The sequence below is a fragment of the Cinclus cinclus genome, chromosome 3, assembly GCF_963662255.1.
Source record: "Cinclus cinclus chromosome 3, bCinCin1.1, whole genome shotgun sequence".
Taxonomy (NCBI): domain Eukaryota; kingdom Metazoa; phylum Chordata; class Aves; order Passeriformes; family Cinclidae; genus Cinclus; species Cinclus cinclus.
In genome coordinates this window covers 36,093,468-36,106,945 of record NC_085048.1, presented here as the reverse complement: position 1 = coordinate 36,106,945, position 13,478 = coordinate 36,093,468, and the positions used below count along the sequence as shown (strand labels likewise).

The following is a 13,478-nucleotide window of genomic DNA, read 5'->3' as shown; positions in this document are numbered from 1 at the left end:
TTAACTTAAAAAGTATTCTAAATGCATGCTGATATGGATCTTTAGATGTATACGTAGGTATTTAGATTTGCATGTAGTGGATATGTTTCAGAAGGCTAAATTAAATTGATTCCTGCTCTAAAATTGATTCCTCTGCAGCAGTATTCTTACTTTTGCCTAATAACCAGCATTAGCCTTTGCTAAATTGATTGAGTGACAGAGGGGTTTGCTGCTTTCTTTCAAGTTTAATGGTCTCTAATCTTTATCCACAACTTTGAAGAAATAAAAAGCAAACACTTCCCTGCTGTTCAACACAGTGCCAATTCACTTAATTAATTGGCATTTAACAATGCATTCCAGTGTCACCACAAACAGCACCACATAACTCAACTGTTTTATGTGTACCTAACTTCTGGCAAAAAAATCCCAAAAAAACAAACCAGCAAGAAATAGAGGAGCTGGTCTGAACAACATCTGGTAAGGTAGCACCAAACTCACTGCCTTCTTTCTTAAGTGGGAACAGAACTGAGCAGCTAACAGAAGTAGTTGGTAGAAAAGATAGGTCTGACTTGTCAGCCACACGACCCACTCCCCATCCCCCCACCTCAAAAAAAACCCAACAAAATAGCTAGATAGGTACTTGCCAATTGCAACAGAAATTGTATTTTTGATGAATCTTAAGTAAATGACACCATAGCTTGGAATTTTTGAGTTTTCTTCATGAACAACACAAAGCATAGCTGAAGAGGGGAGATAAGTTTTACAAGCCTGCATTCTTGCCTCCCACTCCCTTGAGCTTTAAATACTTAAATCTCTTGCTAGACTCTTTACTTACGGTACAGGTGTGCATGTAATCAGTCTGCTTGTTTTTCCACATGATTCTCCAACTGTGTGTTCTGAAAAATTAGTCCTCAAAACATGTCCTACAATGTCATTATTTTTCTCCTTTAGAATAATTCTAAAGAAATGAGTTGTTAAACAGTGCAGTACAGTAGAAACAGTAATAAAGCAAGCTCTAGTCCATTCCTTAATTTGTAAATTGATTTTTGATTTATAGAACACGGTTCTGTTAAAAAATTAGAGCATAAAAGATAAGCAAAGATTGCCATTTTTAATGGTGGTTTTCTGACTGTTCTCAGATGACTTTATACCTTCTCTCATTCTGTCACAGAGGCTATGAGAGTCAATAAATGTACTTCACCAGTGGAACTGTCACTTGTTAAAGATTTGTTAACTATTGCTTTGTTTGGTAAGAGGTTTACAAGACAGAAAAACAATTTGCATTAGGAAATGCATGGTTTTCTGTTCCATTGAGTTGCAAGATGTATTCATCCCATTCCTAGAACTAAATATCTTAAAATTTGACACTTCTTTTAAAAGAAAGTATCAGCTGTATTATGAAGCATATGTGATGTTCTGTGAAAGAGTCGAGATACAATATTGCTTCTTTTATTGTGTGTGATCCATGAAATCAGTAATGAGTTTTGTGGTTGTAGGACCAGGTGACGTGGAGCCAGAGCTCCAGACTTTTGACTCAGAGGATGTCAATGACTCTGCACCAGAAAAACTACTAAAGGTGACTGAAGAGAAGCCAGAGAGAAGCAAGGACTCGACCATACACACAGCCCACCAGTTTCTGATGGACATTCCCCAGGTAGGATACCCAGTCTTGTCTTCTTTCAGGTACAGCAGGAGAAACAGATGGTTTTACTTGACCTGTGTTAATGAAACTGTGAATGCAAAAGAATTACTTTTTTTTTAGCCAACTCAGTACCTTGCTATTATTTAATGGCAGAATGAAAAGTAATACAGTGTCACATACACTGTTGTATATGCAGCTGAAAGATGCCTTTAAAATTATTAGTTCTACCCATCCTTAGCATGAAATTTTCTCACCTTTTTTTTTGGTAACGTTTTTGTTTTTCTAACTGTAAAGAACTGTTTTGCTCAGATGAATCTGCAGATCAAATGCTTGGGTAGAGTGGAAAGCAAAGGGTAAGGGTGTGTGGCCTGAAGATAACGAAAGGGTACATACAGAGTGATGAGAGAACTAGGCATCACTGACTTTAAAACACCATTGTGGACAAAGAATTGGCCTTACTTAATTCATTAAAATATATTCTGTATAAAATCTGATTGCAGGTATTGTAGAACCTTTCTGAGCTTTTCATGAATGTCTCAATTCAAAAAATACCATGGCCTAGAAAATCCTAGAGCTCCCTGTAACACTTGTGGTTTTCCAGTGCAAACCTCTGGGAAAAAGCACATTTTATTTATAAAGACCTATGGCATAGAAGCAGTTGGTGGTGGATAACCAGTTGATGAAGTAAAAATATTTTCAGTGTATGATTTTTTTTTTTTTTTTAGAGGATTGACTGACCTTTGATTCTTACAGTATGGTGTCCTAAGTGCACCACTTGGAGAGTGCTATTCTACTGTTTCTATGCATAACACAGAAAGGACTGTGCGCCAGCTACACTGGGTATTTCTATCTTAATGCCAAGTGTTGCCGCTTTTTGGAAAAAAGCTACTGAATGCTAAGTATTCTCCTGTTGTCAGAATAATTGTGGCTTTGGGATTTGTAGGTTTTTTCCAACTGGCGCACAAAATGTGAAACAGGAGAGGGAGCTCTTGCAGCACCATTTAAAGGGGAAAGGGAAAGAGGCTCCTGGGGGAAAAGTGCAGCTTCTCACCTTTCAGCAAAAGGAAGAGGAGAGAAATTCCCTCTGTGTATGTTCCCTCTCCCTTCCTTAAATGTGCAGTAGGTGACCAGTGAGACAGCTGCTGCTTCTTGAGGAATGAGAAATTACTGGGACTATTGAGTTTGGAGTCCTGTGCTTATTTTCCTTCATCTGTAAGCCTGCGGGTTATGCAGACCATGTACTGCTGTTTGGCCAAACTGGGGGTTTGTAAGTCAGGAATAGAGGCTGTCACTGAAAGCACAATGAAAGTAAAAGAATTATCATAAAGCTTGGCTGTCCTTCAACAGAATGGCTTATCAAATAATACTTAGTGCCAGGTAAGGAGGATGATGTTATTCAGTCTTCAAGTGGTTTGAATGAAGCCTGTAAAAAAATATAATTAAGTGAAGTATACAATGTTTTCAAAGATAGTAGTTGGGTGTAGTGTTCAGTAGTTTGGTCTCCATTATACTGTTGATGAATCTGGTGTTTATCAAGATCATTCCATTGATTTATCTTGAAATTCTATATTTTATTGTATTCTGTGTCAGTATTATAGATGTTCCTAGCTTTGTTTCTATATCAGTTATATCACATATGGAGATATTTGTGGGGAGGTATTTTTCCTTCACATACGTGGAAGCTATTAGAAAACGTGAACATTTAGAATCTTCATGTAGGTATTCAGGTATTTTTGTGTTTATAAGGAGAAGATGCATTTATACTTTTCTTTATAGTTTGTTATACTTTGGGGATCACCAGATGTGTAAACTTACTTTTTTGTCTTATGAAACTCATAACTTCACTTCTAGCACATCATTAGAGAACCTGAAGAGCTGAGAAAGGAACTTGAAAGGCAATTGGAAGCTTGGCAGACACAACAGCCTGGAACTCCAGAGGAGGTTAGTGATTTCATTTAAATATAAAACTGTTATAAGAATCCTTCAATGCATTATTTCATCTTCTTTTACTGCTAAAAACATTGAGGAATCCAAGCAGGCTGGAATCTAAATACTCAAAACCACATGATATAGATACTGTTTTTGTTGTTACGTTTAACTTATTTTGAAAAACATACTACATGATTCTTGAAGCAGGATGCTGTTTCAGATCTTGTTTTGAATGTGAATGCAGTTTGTCATACAAAACCCTCAGTTTTAGCTGGTTACAGCCTTCCCCTTACTGCACTGATGTTTGGTTTCTTTCTTCAGACAGTGTTCCTTATCTTGTTTTGTTTTTTCATAATTCACTTTAATTTCTTTGTGTGATGTTGTAGGAGAAGGAGGCAGCACAGCTGTGGCAGAAGTATTTAGTACTGACAGCTCCTCTATCACAGCAGCTTTGTGAACAGCTGCGGCTCATACTGGAGCCCACTCAGGCTGCCAAGTTGAAGTAAGTTGGGTATTTCTGAGGCTTCTGATTATAGACTCAGGGGTTTGGGGTGCTTTAACCTCTGTAAAATGGCAGCTTTGTCGTTGTTCCATTACAGTAATTATTCCTGTTTGCAAATGCCTTAAATTTCCTTGTATGCGAACATTAGGTTATTTTATGAAGCACAAACATGATATATAGTAGTAGGCACCCATCCTAAGGATATTGCCTGCTAATTTTTTTCTTCTGTGCAACAGGTCGACTTCGCCATTTGAAGTTAAGTCAAAGATTATGTTAAATCTCAAAGTGTTCTACATTGTTTGTAACATTAAATTATTATTTTTAAACATATATTGACTTGTTTCAAACTGGTGGGATGTAAATTCAAGGTCTGCCTTCCATTTTAGGTACCTAGATACAAACTTCTTTTTAAAACACTGAATATCCATCTTACATTAAAAATGTGGGGGATTTTTTAATCTATAACTAAATATCAGTATTAAAACTACTAATACTGGATTTGTTATGTTTAAAAAAAAAGAAACTTTTTGGTTCATATGCTTCACAGGCTATGAATTTCTAGAATGAGATATCTGCTCAAAACCCCTGTCACCATGTCTTTTTTCTCAACTTTCAGAGGAGACTACAGAACTGGGAAGAGACTGAACATGCGCAAAGTGATCCCGTACATTGCCAGTCAGTTCCGAAAAGACAAGATCTGGCTGAGAAGGACCAAGCCCAGCAAACGACAGTACCAGATTTGCTTGGCTATTGATGATTCCTCTAGTATGATTGATAATCACTCTAAACAGGTAAAATAAAACCTTGGGAGAAGTATGGAGAAACCACCTGTCATTGATGTGCATGGCAGTTGCTGACTTGTTTCATATACGGCTGGTGGCTGCTGGAAAGACTGATCATTCCAAAATATCTATTTTTCCAGTCCATGTGCTTGAACTCTTGTCACTTCATGCCTAAGGTTTATTAACAAAAGATCAGTGAAAAGTAGCTGAAAGGATGAGCTGTTAAGTTTGTTAGAGGTGTACATATCCACTGTAAAATTACTTTTTGTGGTCTGCAAAAATCTGAAACTTCCTTATCTGACAGTTCATTGGAGCACTAAATAGCCATTCATCATAGCCCACTTGTAGAGGTTTTATTAACTAAAATGGTGTGTTTCCTTCTGAACAGTTACTTATTTCATTAGCCTACCTAAAGTGGTGTCTCTAAATAAATAGCTGAAGCCCTCAAGCAGAACTAGTCTGTCTTTATGGCACTGACTGTCTTACATAAGACAGGCAGAAAGACAGGCAGTCTCTTCAATTATCTTTCTCGATGATAAATAATTTCAGTAACATTGTTCGTATTTAATACTGGGCTTTTAGTAAAACATTGATTATGCTATTTTTGATGCAACTTTTTTCTTTAATAGCTTGCATATGAATCCCTGGCAGTTATTGGAAATGCTCTGACTCTTCTAGAAGTGGGACAAATTGCTGTGTGTAGGTGAGTTTACTTGAAATCTTGATTTTCCTTAAGTATTTCAGAGTAGAATGTACATACCAGTTTCATGCTGTAATTTTCTCTTGTTTTCTAAAGTTTTGGAGAGACTGTTCAGCTGCTGCACCCGTTCCACGAGCAGTTCAGTGACCAGTCAGGGACACGGATATTGCGTCTCTGCAAGTTTCAGCAGAAGAAAACAAAAATAGCCCAGGTACACAAGAATTACTTTAGGGCAATAGTTTGTCCAGTCTTTTCCAGACAAGATATCAGCAGCTTCATGTTTTCATGATCACTTTGTAACACTAGTTTTTCTGTGTTTGAAAGTCTGAAAGCAGGTTAGATAACAAAGAAATAAAATGGTCATAATTTTGTAACATGAAGAATGTTTTCTCACTTTTTGTTCTGATGTTTACCACTTTTAAGCCTTCATCTTTCTCTGTATTGGGTCTTATAAAGTATTTTTGGGTACTGTTCTTAATTTTGATGGGGAGTATATGAGACTAGATACTTCTGTTTCAAGTTGAAGCCAAAGAAGTTCAGCCTAGAAATGGGATGTATATTTTCAGTTATGCCATTAGTCTCATCAGCAGTGTACTGTGTTGATGGCTTTGCTAGCATTGGGGAAAAAAATAAATTCTACTTGAAGGCTCTCTGAAGATTCTTTTCTTTATTAAGTACTTTTCTTAAAAGTACTTAATAAATTTCAAACAGGAGTTAATACAAGAAAATGCCAAGAACTGTATCTGTGTTAGGTGGTCTGACTGTTTTAGCACTTGAAATAGAGAAAGGTGTTCTTCAGAAATGTTTTCATTTTTAAGTTTATTGTTTTTATGATGAGAACTTGATGTCCTTATTTATTTCCTCTGCAGTTTCTTGAATCATCAGCAAATATGTTTGCTGCAGCACAGCAGTTGTCTCAAAATATTAATCCAGGTGAGGTTTTTTTTTGTGTTACTGTGCTTGTTGCCATGGCAGCAGAATGCTCACTGCAGTCCTAAAGTAGGATCCTGCCAGGAAGACTCCTAGGTCTGAAACACCACTTGCATTAGGGTTCACGAAACCCTTTGTGAAAATCAATGTTTGGTTGAAATTTAACTCAAAACCCGAGCGACAGCTACTTCAAATTTGTCAGTAATTCACTAAAATTTTGTGTAAGACTTTTTAAAAAGAGATGCCTTACCTGCCTCCCTTTACCTCCTGCTTGTAGACTGTGTTAAGGCCTAGACAGTGCCAGCTTGGACCATTTTCCAGCTTCCTAAGGACTTTGACTCTAGACACTTCTGCTCCTGCTTGAGAGCTTGAGTTCTCTAGGTATCCAGAAGCACACTGCTATGAGGAGGGAATTTGCCTCCTACCTGCCTTTCACTGTCCTGCAACCTTAGGTCACGAGGTGCTTGAATTTCTAAGAAAAGCTGGAAGGCTGCTTGCCTGGTGTCTTCCCCATAGTTAGTCTAAAAGATTGCTCTGTGATATTAAAAAGCTTGTCATGATTTTTTTTTTTTTTGGTAAGTTCTTGTCCTTGAAGTACTCCAAGAACTTGACAGTCTGAGATTTGTAATCCACAGCTGCTTTGCCACAGGATCAACAGGGTGTCATGTATTCTGAGGGGGAGCACCATCCAGTTCTGTTAAAGGAGGTGAGGATGCAGCAGCAATCAGGCTCTTAGGATTAGGGAGCTGGCAAGAGAAAAGGCTGTGTAGGATCCATCACTTCCTTCTGTAAAAAGACAAAGCCCTGTCACATTTGGAGCCTGTCTGCAAAGTGTGCTCTGCATCCCTCTGTAACAATTAGGGCTTGCATTCCTGACTGTAATTACTGTGATTTACATGCAATTAAAGGATGACAGATGCATAACTTAGAATGTACCTCTAGAGGGATATATCTGACTCTAGGGGCAACTTGGGTCATGTAACATGTCTCCAGAAGTGGTTGGTACTGAGGAACCCAGCATGGATGCTATGTCTGATGTTTCAGGACTAATTGAACTGTCTTGACTGTGCCTCCGAACTGATCTTCTGATTTATTTTCTACCAAAAATAACCCATTTTGGACAGCCCACGATTGTTCCCTGATGGAAGCCAAGCCTGTTAAAGTGGGAACAGCAGAGTAAAGCCTACATATGGACCCATAGGTACCTGCTTCTAGAGGAACTGATTTGAGCTCTATTTCATTGCAGCAGCTGGTGCTCTACTGAGCTAGTGGCTGGACCCTTGTTCAGTATTCAGCCAGTATTTAACCCCTAGGCATGAAAAACAAGGTCGTGACCAAGTCTGTTTGGTATTTTCCATGACTTTCATCCTTGATTATAGTAGTGATGGATGGTGGGGATTGTCTGTGTGTTGTGTGGAGGTGTCACCATCTCCTTCCCTCCATTATTTTCAATGGCATCACACATTACTTACTTTGTTGACCCACTAGTAACTGCAGCTTAATGCTAAGCCACAGAATTCTATTTAATCAAAGAGTTAATTTCCTTAGGAGTACTCCTTTTTCCATTATACCCACAGGGCAAACAGCAAAATAGGGGGTTTTGCCTTTTAAACTGATTACTCTGAACTTACTGGCATTTTAAATGTTCTTTGTGCTCAGAAACAGCGCAGCTGCTTTTGATTGTATCTGATGGAAGAGGCCTTTTCTTGGAAGGCAAGGAACGGGTGACAGCAGCAGTTCAAGCAGCTCGGAATGCCAATATCTTTGTTATTTTTGTAGTGTTGGACGACCCTAATTCCCGGGTAAGTGAACAAGGGAGAAGTATTCAGCTGCAGTGAATGAGATACTGATACAAATCTTTTCTTGTCTTTTATAGTGCCACACAGCTACCTTATCTTTTGTAGAGGTCAGAGATACTGAACCTAGTTGCAGTTTTCCACATCTGCCAGATCTGCCATTTCTTCCTACTGTGCTTCCTGTCTTTTGTATTAAAAAAAAAAATAAAATAAAAAAAACAGCTTCCAAGCCACAGAAAGGCTAAGACCTCCCATCTTCAAATGGAGTGGTTGTAGCTCTTGGCCACCAGGGAAGCAGCTGGCAGGTTCACAGATTTGGAATTTGAGAGATGCTTTGTTCCATCTCAGCTCTGGTTCAGCTTGATAATTTCTGACAGCAGTCCCCAATTGACATGACAGCTGGAGCCAGTATGAGATGAAACATTAGACAGAAGGGAGTATGTGAGAGTTATTTTGTGCCTCAGTTGGGAAAGCTGAGTCCTGCATCTGGTAATGGGGAAGAAAACTTAAGATATCCTTGGATGGGAAGGAAATATCTGGGAGTGTTCCAGGAAGGGTCTGTAGTGCAGTAAGTGAGCAAACAAACCTGACAGTGAATTATGTGGTAAAGACTTAATTTTGTGGTTTGTATTTTCTTCTTGTATCTGTGTTTTTGCATACGAAACTCATCTGCTATATTTATTGTTGAAAAGCTAACAGTTCTTCTGCTGACAAACAGCTGAAAGGTTCCGATGAAACCTGGCTGTGTGGTATCAAGCAAAAATTCTGGGTGTTTTTCATAAGCTTTTCTTTCTGGGGGCAAAAAGGTGCTTTCCATAACCTTTATTAATTTCTGAGCTGCTACACTGAGCAACTAAGAAGTTACTTTACAAGAAGCACAGCTGGAGATTAATCTGATTTTTGTCTTGGTAGTATTTGTTGAAATACTATGAAGTTGCTAAAGAATCTTCTATTAGAGCACTGCACAAATAAGAGTTGAACTCAGCACTAAAGAGCTTACAGACTCTCTTGGGAAGGCATCAAATTAATAAAACTAAAGTGCCAACAGTAAACTTAAATCATAAAATGCTAAGAAAAGATGGAATTTATTTACAGAATCTGGTATTGCAGAAGCTTAAGCTTAGTCTCTTCTAGCCTGTAATTCATGGATTAGTATACTTTCATCTAAAAGGGCAAAAGCATTTAAATGATTTTATGTTCAGCTTCTGATATGATTTACCATTGAACACTTAGAGCTTTTAATTGTGAAAGTATTTTATTAACTTTTATTCTACTGGGGGAGAATTAGAAGTACTTAGAAAATAGGGTAAATTCTATCAGTGGTCGTAGAATATGTGTGTCATTTAATAGTAACATCAGTACTTATTTTACAGGATTCTATTTTGGACATTAAAGTACCTATATTTAAAGGACCTGGAGAACTGCCTGAAATCAGGTCTTACATGGAAGAATTCCCATTCCCGTTCTACATGATCCTTAGAGATGTGAACGTGCTCCCAGAAACTCTGAGCGATGCCCTCAGACAATGGTTTGAACTGGTGACTGCCTCTGACACTCTTTAGACTTTGTAGACAAGGTCAGGACCCTATTGCTGCTGCTGAACTGCTGAAATACAGAAAACTGCATTTCATGGGAGGGGTCATAAAACTCTTCCTAACTGGGATTATCTTGTGGGAACTGCCCTGAGGCAGAGACTGTGTAAGAACAGACTGGTTTGGGTGCATCCTCCCTCCCACGTGTGTCAGGACAATTATGCAATGGTGAGACTGTGTCTCCTGCTATTCCCACAAGCAATGTAAGACTTGTCTCAACTTCTATTGTAGTAACTTATTACCTTAAAAAAAAATTGCAATATTAACATAGGTAATATTATTCCTGCTGCTCTCTCCCTGCTAAGTAAAACTTGTGTTGTTTCTGGGAAGGCATTTCTGCATTAGAAGTTGGGGTTCTTCATTATCACCCATGTGGAGACGCCTCTGGGAAGGAAGGAGTGGTGAGCACGAGAGGTGATGGTTTGAATCAGCCAAAAAAAAAAAAATACTCGAATACTTGAAACTGTTCTTCGGTTTTAACATGGCCTTTTTAATTATTGCGCTTTTTTCCTGACGATAGCAGCAAGGAGTTTTCTGAATCAGGCCATAATGCTGATCCCTGCCTTACCACTTTACACTGTGAAGTTTGCCCCGGTCCGAGGCAGGCGTTGGGGATGTTTTGTAACTCCAGTGTCTTGGAGCACGGACGTGATATTTCACTGCAAAACCTATGCATCTTGTATCGCCTGTACTAATAAAGAGAGGTACCGCTCTTTGTAATTATGACGTCTGTGCCTTGAATTGATCAACGCTTCGGTAAAGCCACCGCCCGTGCCGCGGCCCTGCACGCTGGGACGAGGCAGGAAATGGCGGCCGTGGCCCCGCCCGCGCGGGGCGGGCTGGGCGGCCCCGTGGCGGGGCAGGGGGAGGGGCGGAGCCGCGCCATGGCGGCCGGGCGCCTCCCGCCGGGCGCGCTCACCCTCAGGCAGGTACGGGCGGGCCGGGGGGGGGGGGGGTCGGGCCGGCAGCGTCTTGTAGAAACGACGGGGAGCTCGGCGCTTGTTTAACTATCCGTCGATGCAAAACGCCGGGGGTGCAGCTCGCAGCACTGTCGTGGGGCAGCGGGCAGACCTCCCTGTCTCCTTGCCAGTTCCTGAGGCGGCAGCAGGTCCTTCAGCTGTACCGCAAGATCCTGCGGGCTATCCGGGAGGTCCCTGCTGAGCAGGATCGCCGCTACTTGAAGGACTGGGCCAGGGAGGAATTCAAGAGAAATAAGGATGCTACAGAAGAGGTGAGGATCGGGAATCCGCAACTCCGATCGCCTGCCCTCGGGAATGGTCACTGCACTGTCCTGTGTCTTGGGGGTTTGTTTTGTAGGTGTCGCTTCCACACTGGTGAGAAGTCTCCTGTTACTAATTCCTCATTTATGCGAATAAGTAATCCAGCATCTCTAAATGTTATTCCCCCCCCCTTCCCCTAGCTGTAGTAATGTTTCTCAAATTTCCAGAGAATAATCTGGAATTAAAAGACAAATACTCTGCTTACTCAAATCACAGATCAGGAAAACCATATCGAATAATATGGTAATTAATACTAACTTAGTAATAGTTAAGCTTTTTATACCTTTTTTTTTTGCTTTAATTTCACCTATATTCAAGCAGAGTGCAATCAAATGGGATGGTTTGGGATGTGAAGCAAGTGCGAAACACATAAGCCTTCACATTTCTTGTATGTCTCCTCTACCTCCTAGTTCATTCCCTTTTTTAGCCAGTGCTCAGGAAATTGGTGGCTGAATTACGCAGACAGACCCTCTGTCCTTAGATAATGTTGAGAGAAACACATCTCCAAAATGCTTGTGTACCATCCTTACGAGGGGCTTGCAAAGGCAGTACACGCACAGGCATAAAGAAAACCTTATTAGGAGTTTGAATCTTGTTAAAAACTGAGTTTCAAAACAAAGCCACAACCAAGTACTTTGCTAAGGAACTGGAGAAAATTAATCGATTTATTTACTTGGTTTTAACTGTCTCAGAGACAGCAGTGTTGTGTCACACAGAGAAGTAAATGACAGTAGTGCCAGTAAGAATTGTATGTATTTTAATGCGTTAAAAGTCTGCGTGCTTGTGTAAAACCCTTGCTGTGTATGGATGTACAGTTCACTAGATTCCATTCTGTTTTACAGGATGCAATCAGGATGATGATTACTCAGGGCAACATGCAACTTCAGGAACTTCAGAGAACACTTAGGCTGGCAAAATCCTGATCTTTATTTTGTTGACAGTTGGATTTTTATCTACTGAAAATAGGCAGAGTGTTTTTTCCAGAATGTGGTTAGAATGGCAGCCTTTGCTGGCAACTTGTTAATGTTTGAAGGAGGAATCTACCACTGGGGGGGGGGGTCTTTTTTCCCCTTCCCCATCCATTTCTCAGTTTGGCTACCCTTGGAAGTGGAAATCACTTGGACACAAAGGATATTAAAGAACTGCATGCATAATGTAGCATGTGCTTGCAGGAAAAGGAGAAAAAGCACAAAAAAATTACAACAGCTGTGTTAATGCCACTGGAATGGAAAATAAATATATGCCAGATTATTTTGTCTGCTTTTTAGTGTGGTAGCTGTAATTGGTAATACTCACTATGACAGCTCTTCATGTACTTACTGTGCCAAGAATTTTCACCAAAATTTGTGATTAGAAAAAGAATTTGGGATAAGTAAATTGGCCCAGAACAAACAAACATTAAAAAAATGTTTTGTGTGTAGATGCTGATTTTCAGTAATAGCTGAATAAAACTTAAAAGGGGAGGTCTTTATTTATGAAAATAGGATATTTTAGCCCCAGGGATGTTTATTACCAAATACCTTTAAACAAGTATTTTAAAAGTTTATATATAAAGAGGAGTTACAGGTAGAAAATACTAACTGCAAAAGTTGTGGTTTGTTTATTCAAACATTCCACCACTTCTAATTGTCAGCTTGCAACTGTTCTCACTTTCCTTGAGCTGTGGTGTATACTTTTTTTTTTCCCCATATAATTTAAAAATGCCTGGATGAGCTGGGGATTTTTTCCACATAACTAGACAGGCAGCAGTAGATCAATGCCTGACTCTTTTAGGTTGTGGTTCCAAGACATGCAGGAACTCTTCCCTCTCCCAGTCTGCTATTGTTTTTCCCTTAGGGAACACCCCTGCATTTCAAGGTGGTTTTCTGCAGCATTGCTGAGCTGCAGAAACTGGCAGCAAATTGATAAATAGGTATCACCACTGGCACCAGGGAAGGGACAGGACAGAATTCCTGGCTACAGGAGGAATGATCCCAGTGGGGAACAGGAGCTACAGTTCAGATCTGTATAGACTGAAGCCTCTGAGCTTCAGTCAGTGAAAAATAGGCATCTAAAAATGCTTCATTAGAAATTAGAATTAATTTTAATTTGAGTTAGAATTAATTTTAATTTCATTAGAAATTAGAATGCTTCATTCATTAAAAATTAACATTTTGTTAGCATTTCCTGGTAGAACAGACTGATGGAACATTTTTGTGCTGGAGGTTTATTTTTCATGTTAAGAGAAACTGCTGCTTAGAATGGTTATGGCTGTTCAGTCAAAATAGCTATGTTGGCTGTTAGCACAATAGCCTTCTCTTCACCAAAGCTTGGATTTCTGTTCTTCAGTCAGGAGGCTTTACCCTA

General features: G+C 39.6%; 2 protein-coding genes across 3 annotated transcripts in view; both read left to right on the top strand.

Annotated features, from left to right (window-relative positions):
• MDN1 (midasin AAA ATPase 1) overlaps window positions 1–10,566 on the top strand; it is a 93,551-nt gene extending 82,985 nt beyond the window's left edge. The window contains exons 94-102 of the mRNA XM_062489876.1: window positions 1,476–1,633; window positions 3,473–3,562; window positions 3,937–4,052; window positions 4,669–4,843; window positions 5,464–5,537; window positions 5,631–5,745; window positions 6,404–6,467; window positions 8,124–8,266; window positions 9,634–10,566. Coding sequence (XP_062345860.1) covers window positions 1,476–1,633; window positions 3,473–3,562; window positions 3,937–4,052; window positions 4,669–4,843; window positions 5,464–5,537; window positions 5,631–5,745; window positions 6,404–6,467; window positions 8,124–8,266; window positions 9,634–9,822 — 1,124 coding nt within the window. The 3' untranslated portion in view covers window positions 9,823–10,566. The remainder of the gene's footprint in view (window positions 1–1,475; window positions 1,634–3,472; window positions 3,563–3,936; window positions 4,053–4,668; window positions 4,844–5,463; window positions 5,538–5,630; window positions 5,746–6,403; window positions 6,468–8,123; window positions 8,267–9,633) is intronic.
• Window positions 10,567–10,729: 163 nt separating this feature from the next.
• Window positions 10,730–12,383, top strand: LYRM2 (LYR motif containing 2). 2 transcript variants are annotated; one of them, XM_062488674.1, is made up of 3 exons: window positions 10,730–10,781; window positions 10,943–11,083; window positions 11,975–12,383. In XM_062488674.1, the coding sequence occupies exons 1-3, from the start codon at window positions 10,737–10,739 to the stop codon at window positions 12,053–12,055; spliced, it is 267 nt and encodes an 88-aa protein (XP_062344658.1). In that variant the 5' UTR covers window positions 10,730–10,736; the 3' UTR covers window positions 12,056–12,383. The 2 variants fall into 2 exon arrangements, with proteins under 2 accessions (XP_062344658.1, XP_062344657.1); XM_062488673.1 differs by having other exon boundaries at window positions 10,731–10,781; window positions 10,892–11,083.
• The last annotated feature ends 1,095 nt before the right edge of the window (window positions 12,384–13,478 follow it).

Coding starts and splice junctions, on each gene's coding strand:
- LYRM2 (XM_062488673.1), top strand. CDS start 10,737: ATGGCGGCCGGGCGCCTCCCGCCGGGCGCGCTCACCCTCAGGCAG. Junction 10,782..10,891: donor GCGCGCTCACCCTCAGGCAG/GTACGGGCGGGC, acceptor CCGGGGGTGCAG/CTCGCAGCACTGTCGTGGGG. Junction 11,084..11,974: donor ATAAGGATGCTACAGAAGAG/GTGAGGATCGGG, acceptor TCTGTTTTACAG/GATGCAATCAGGATGATGAT.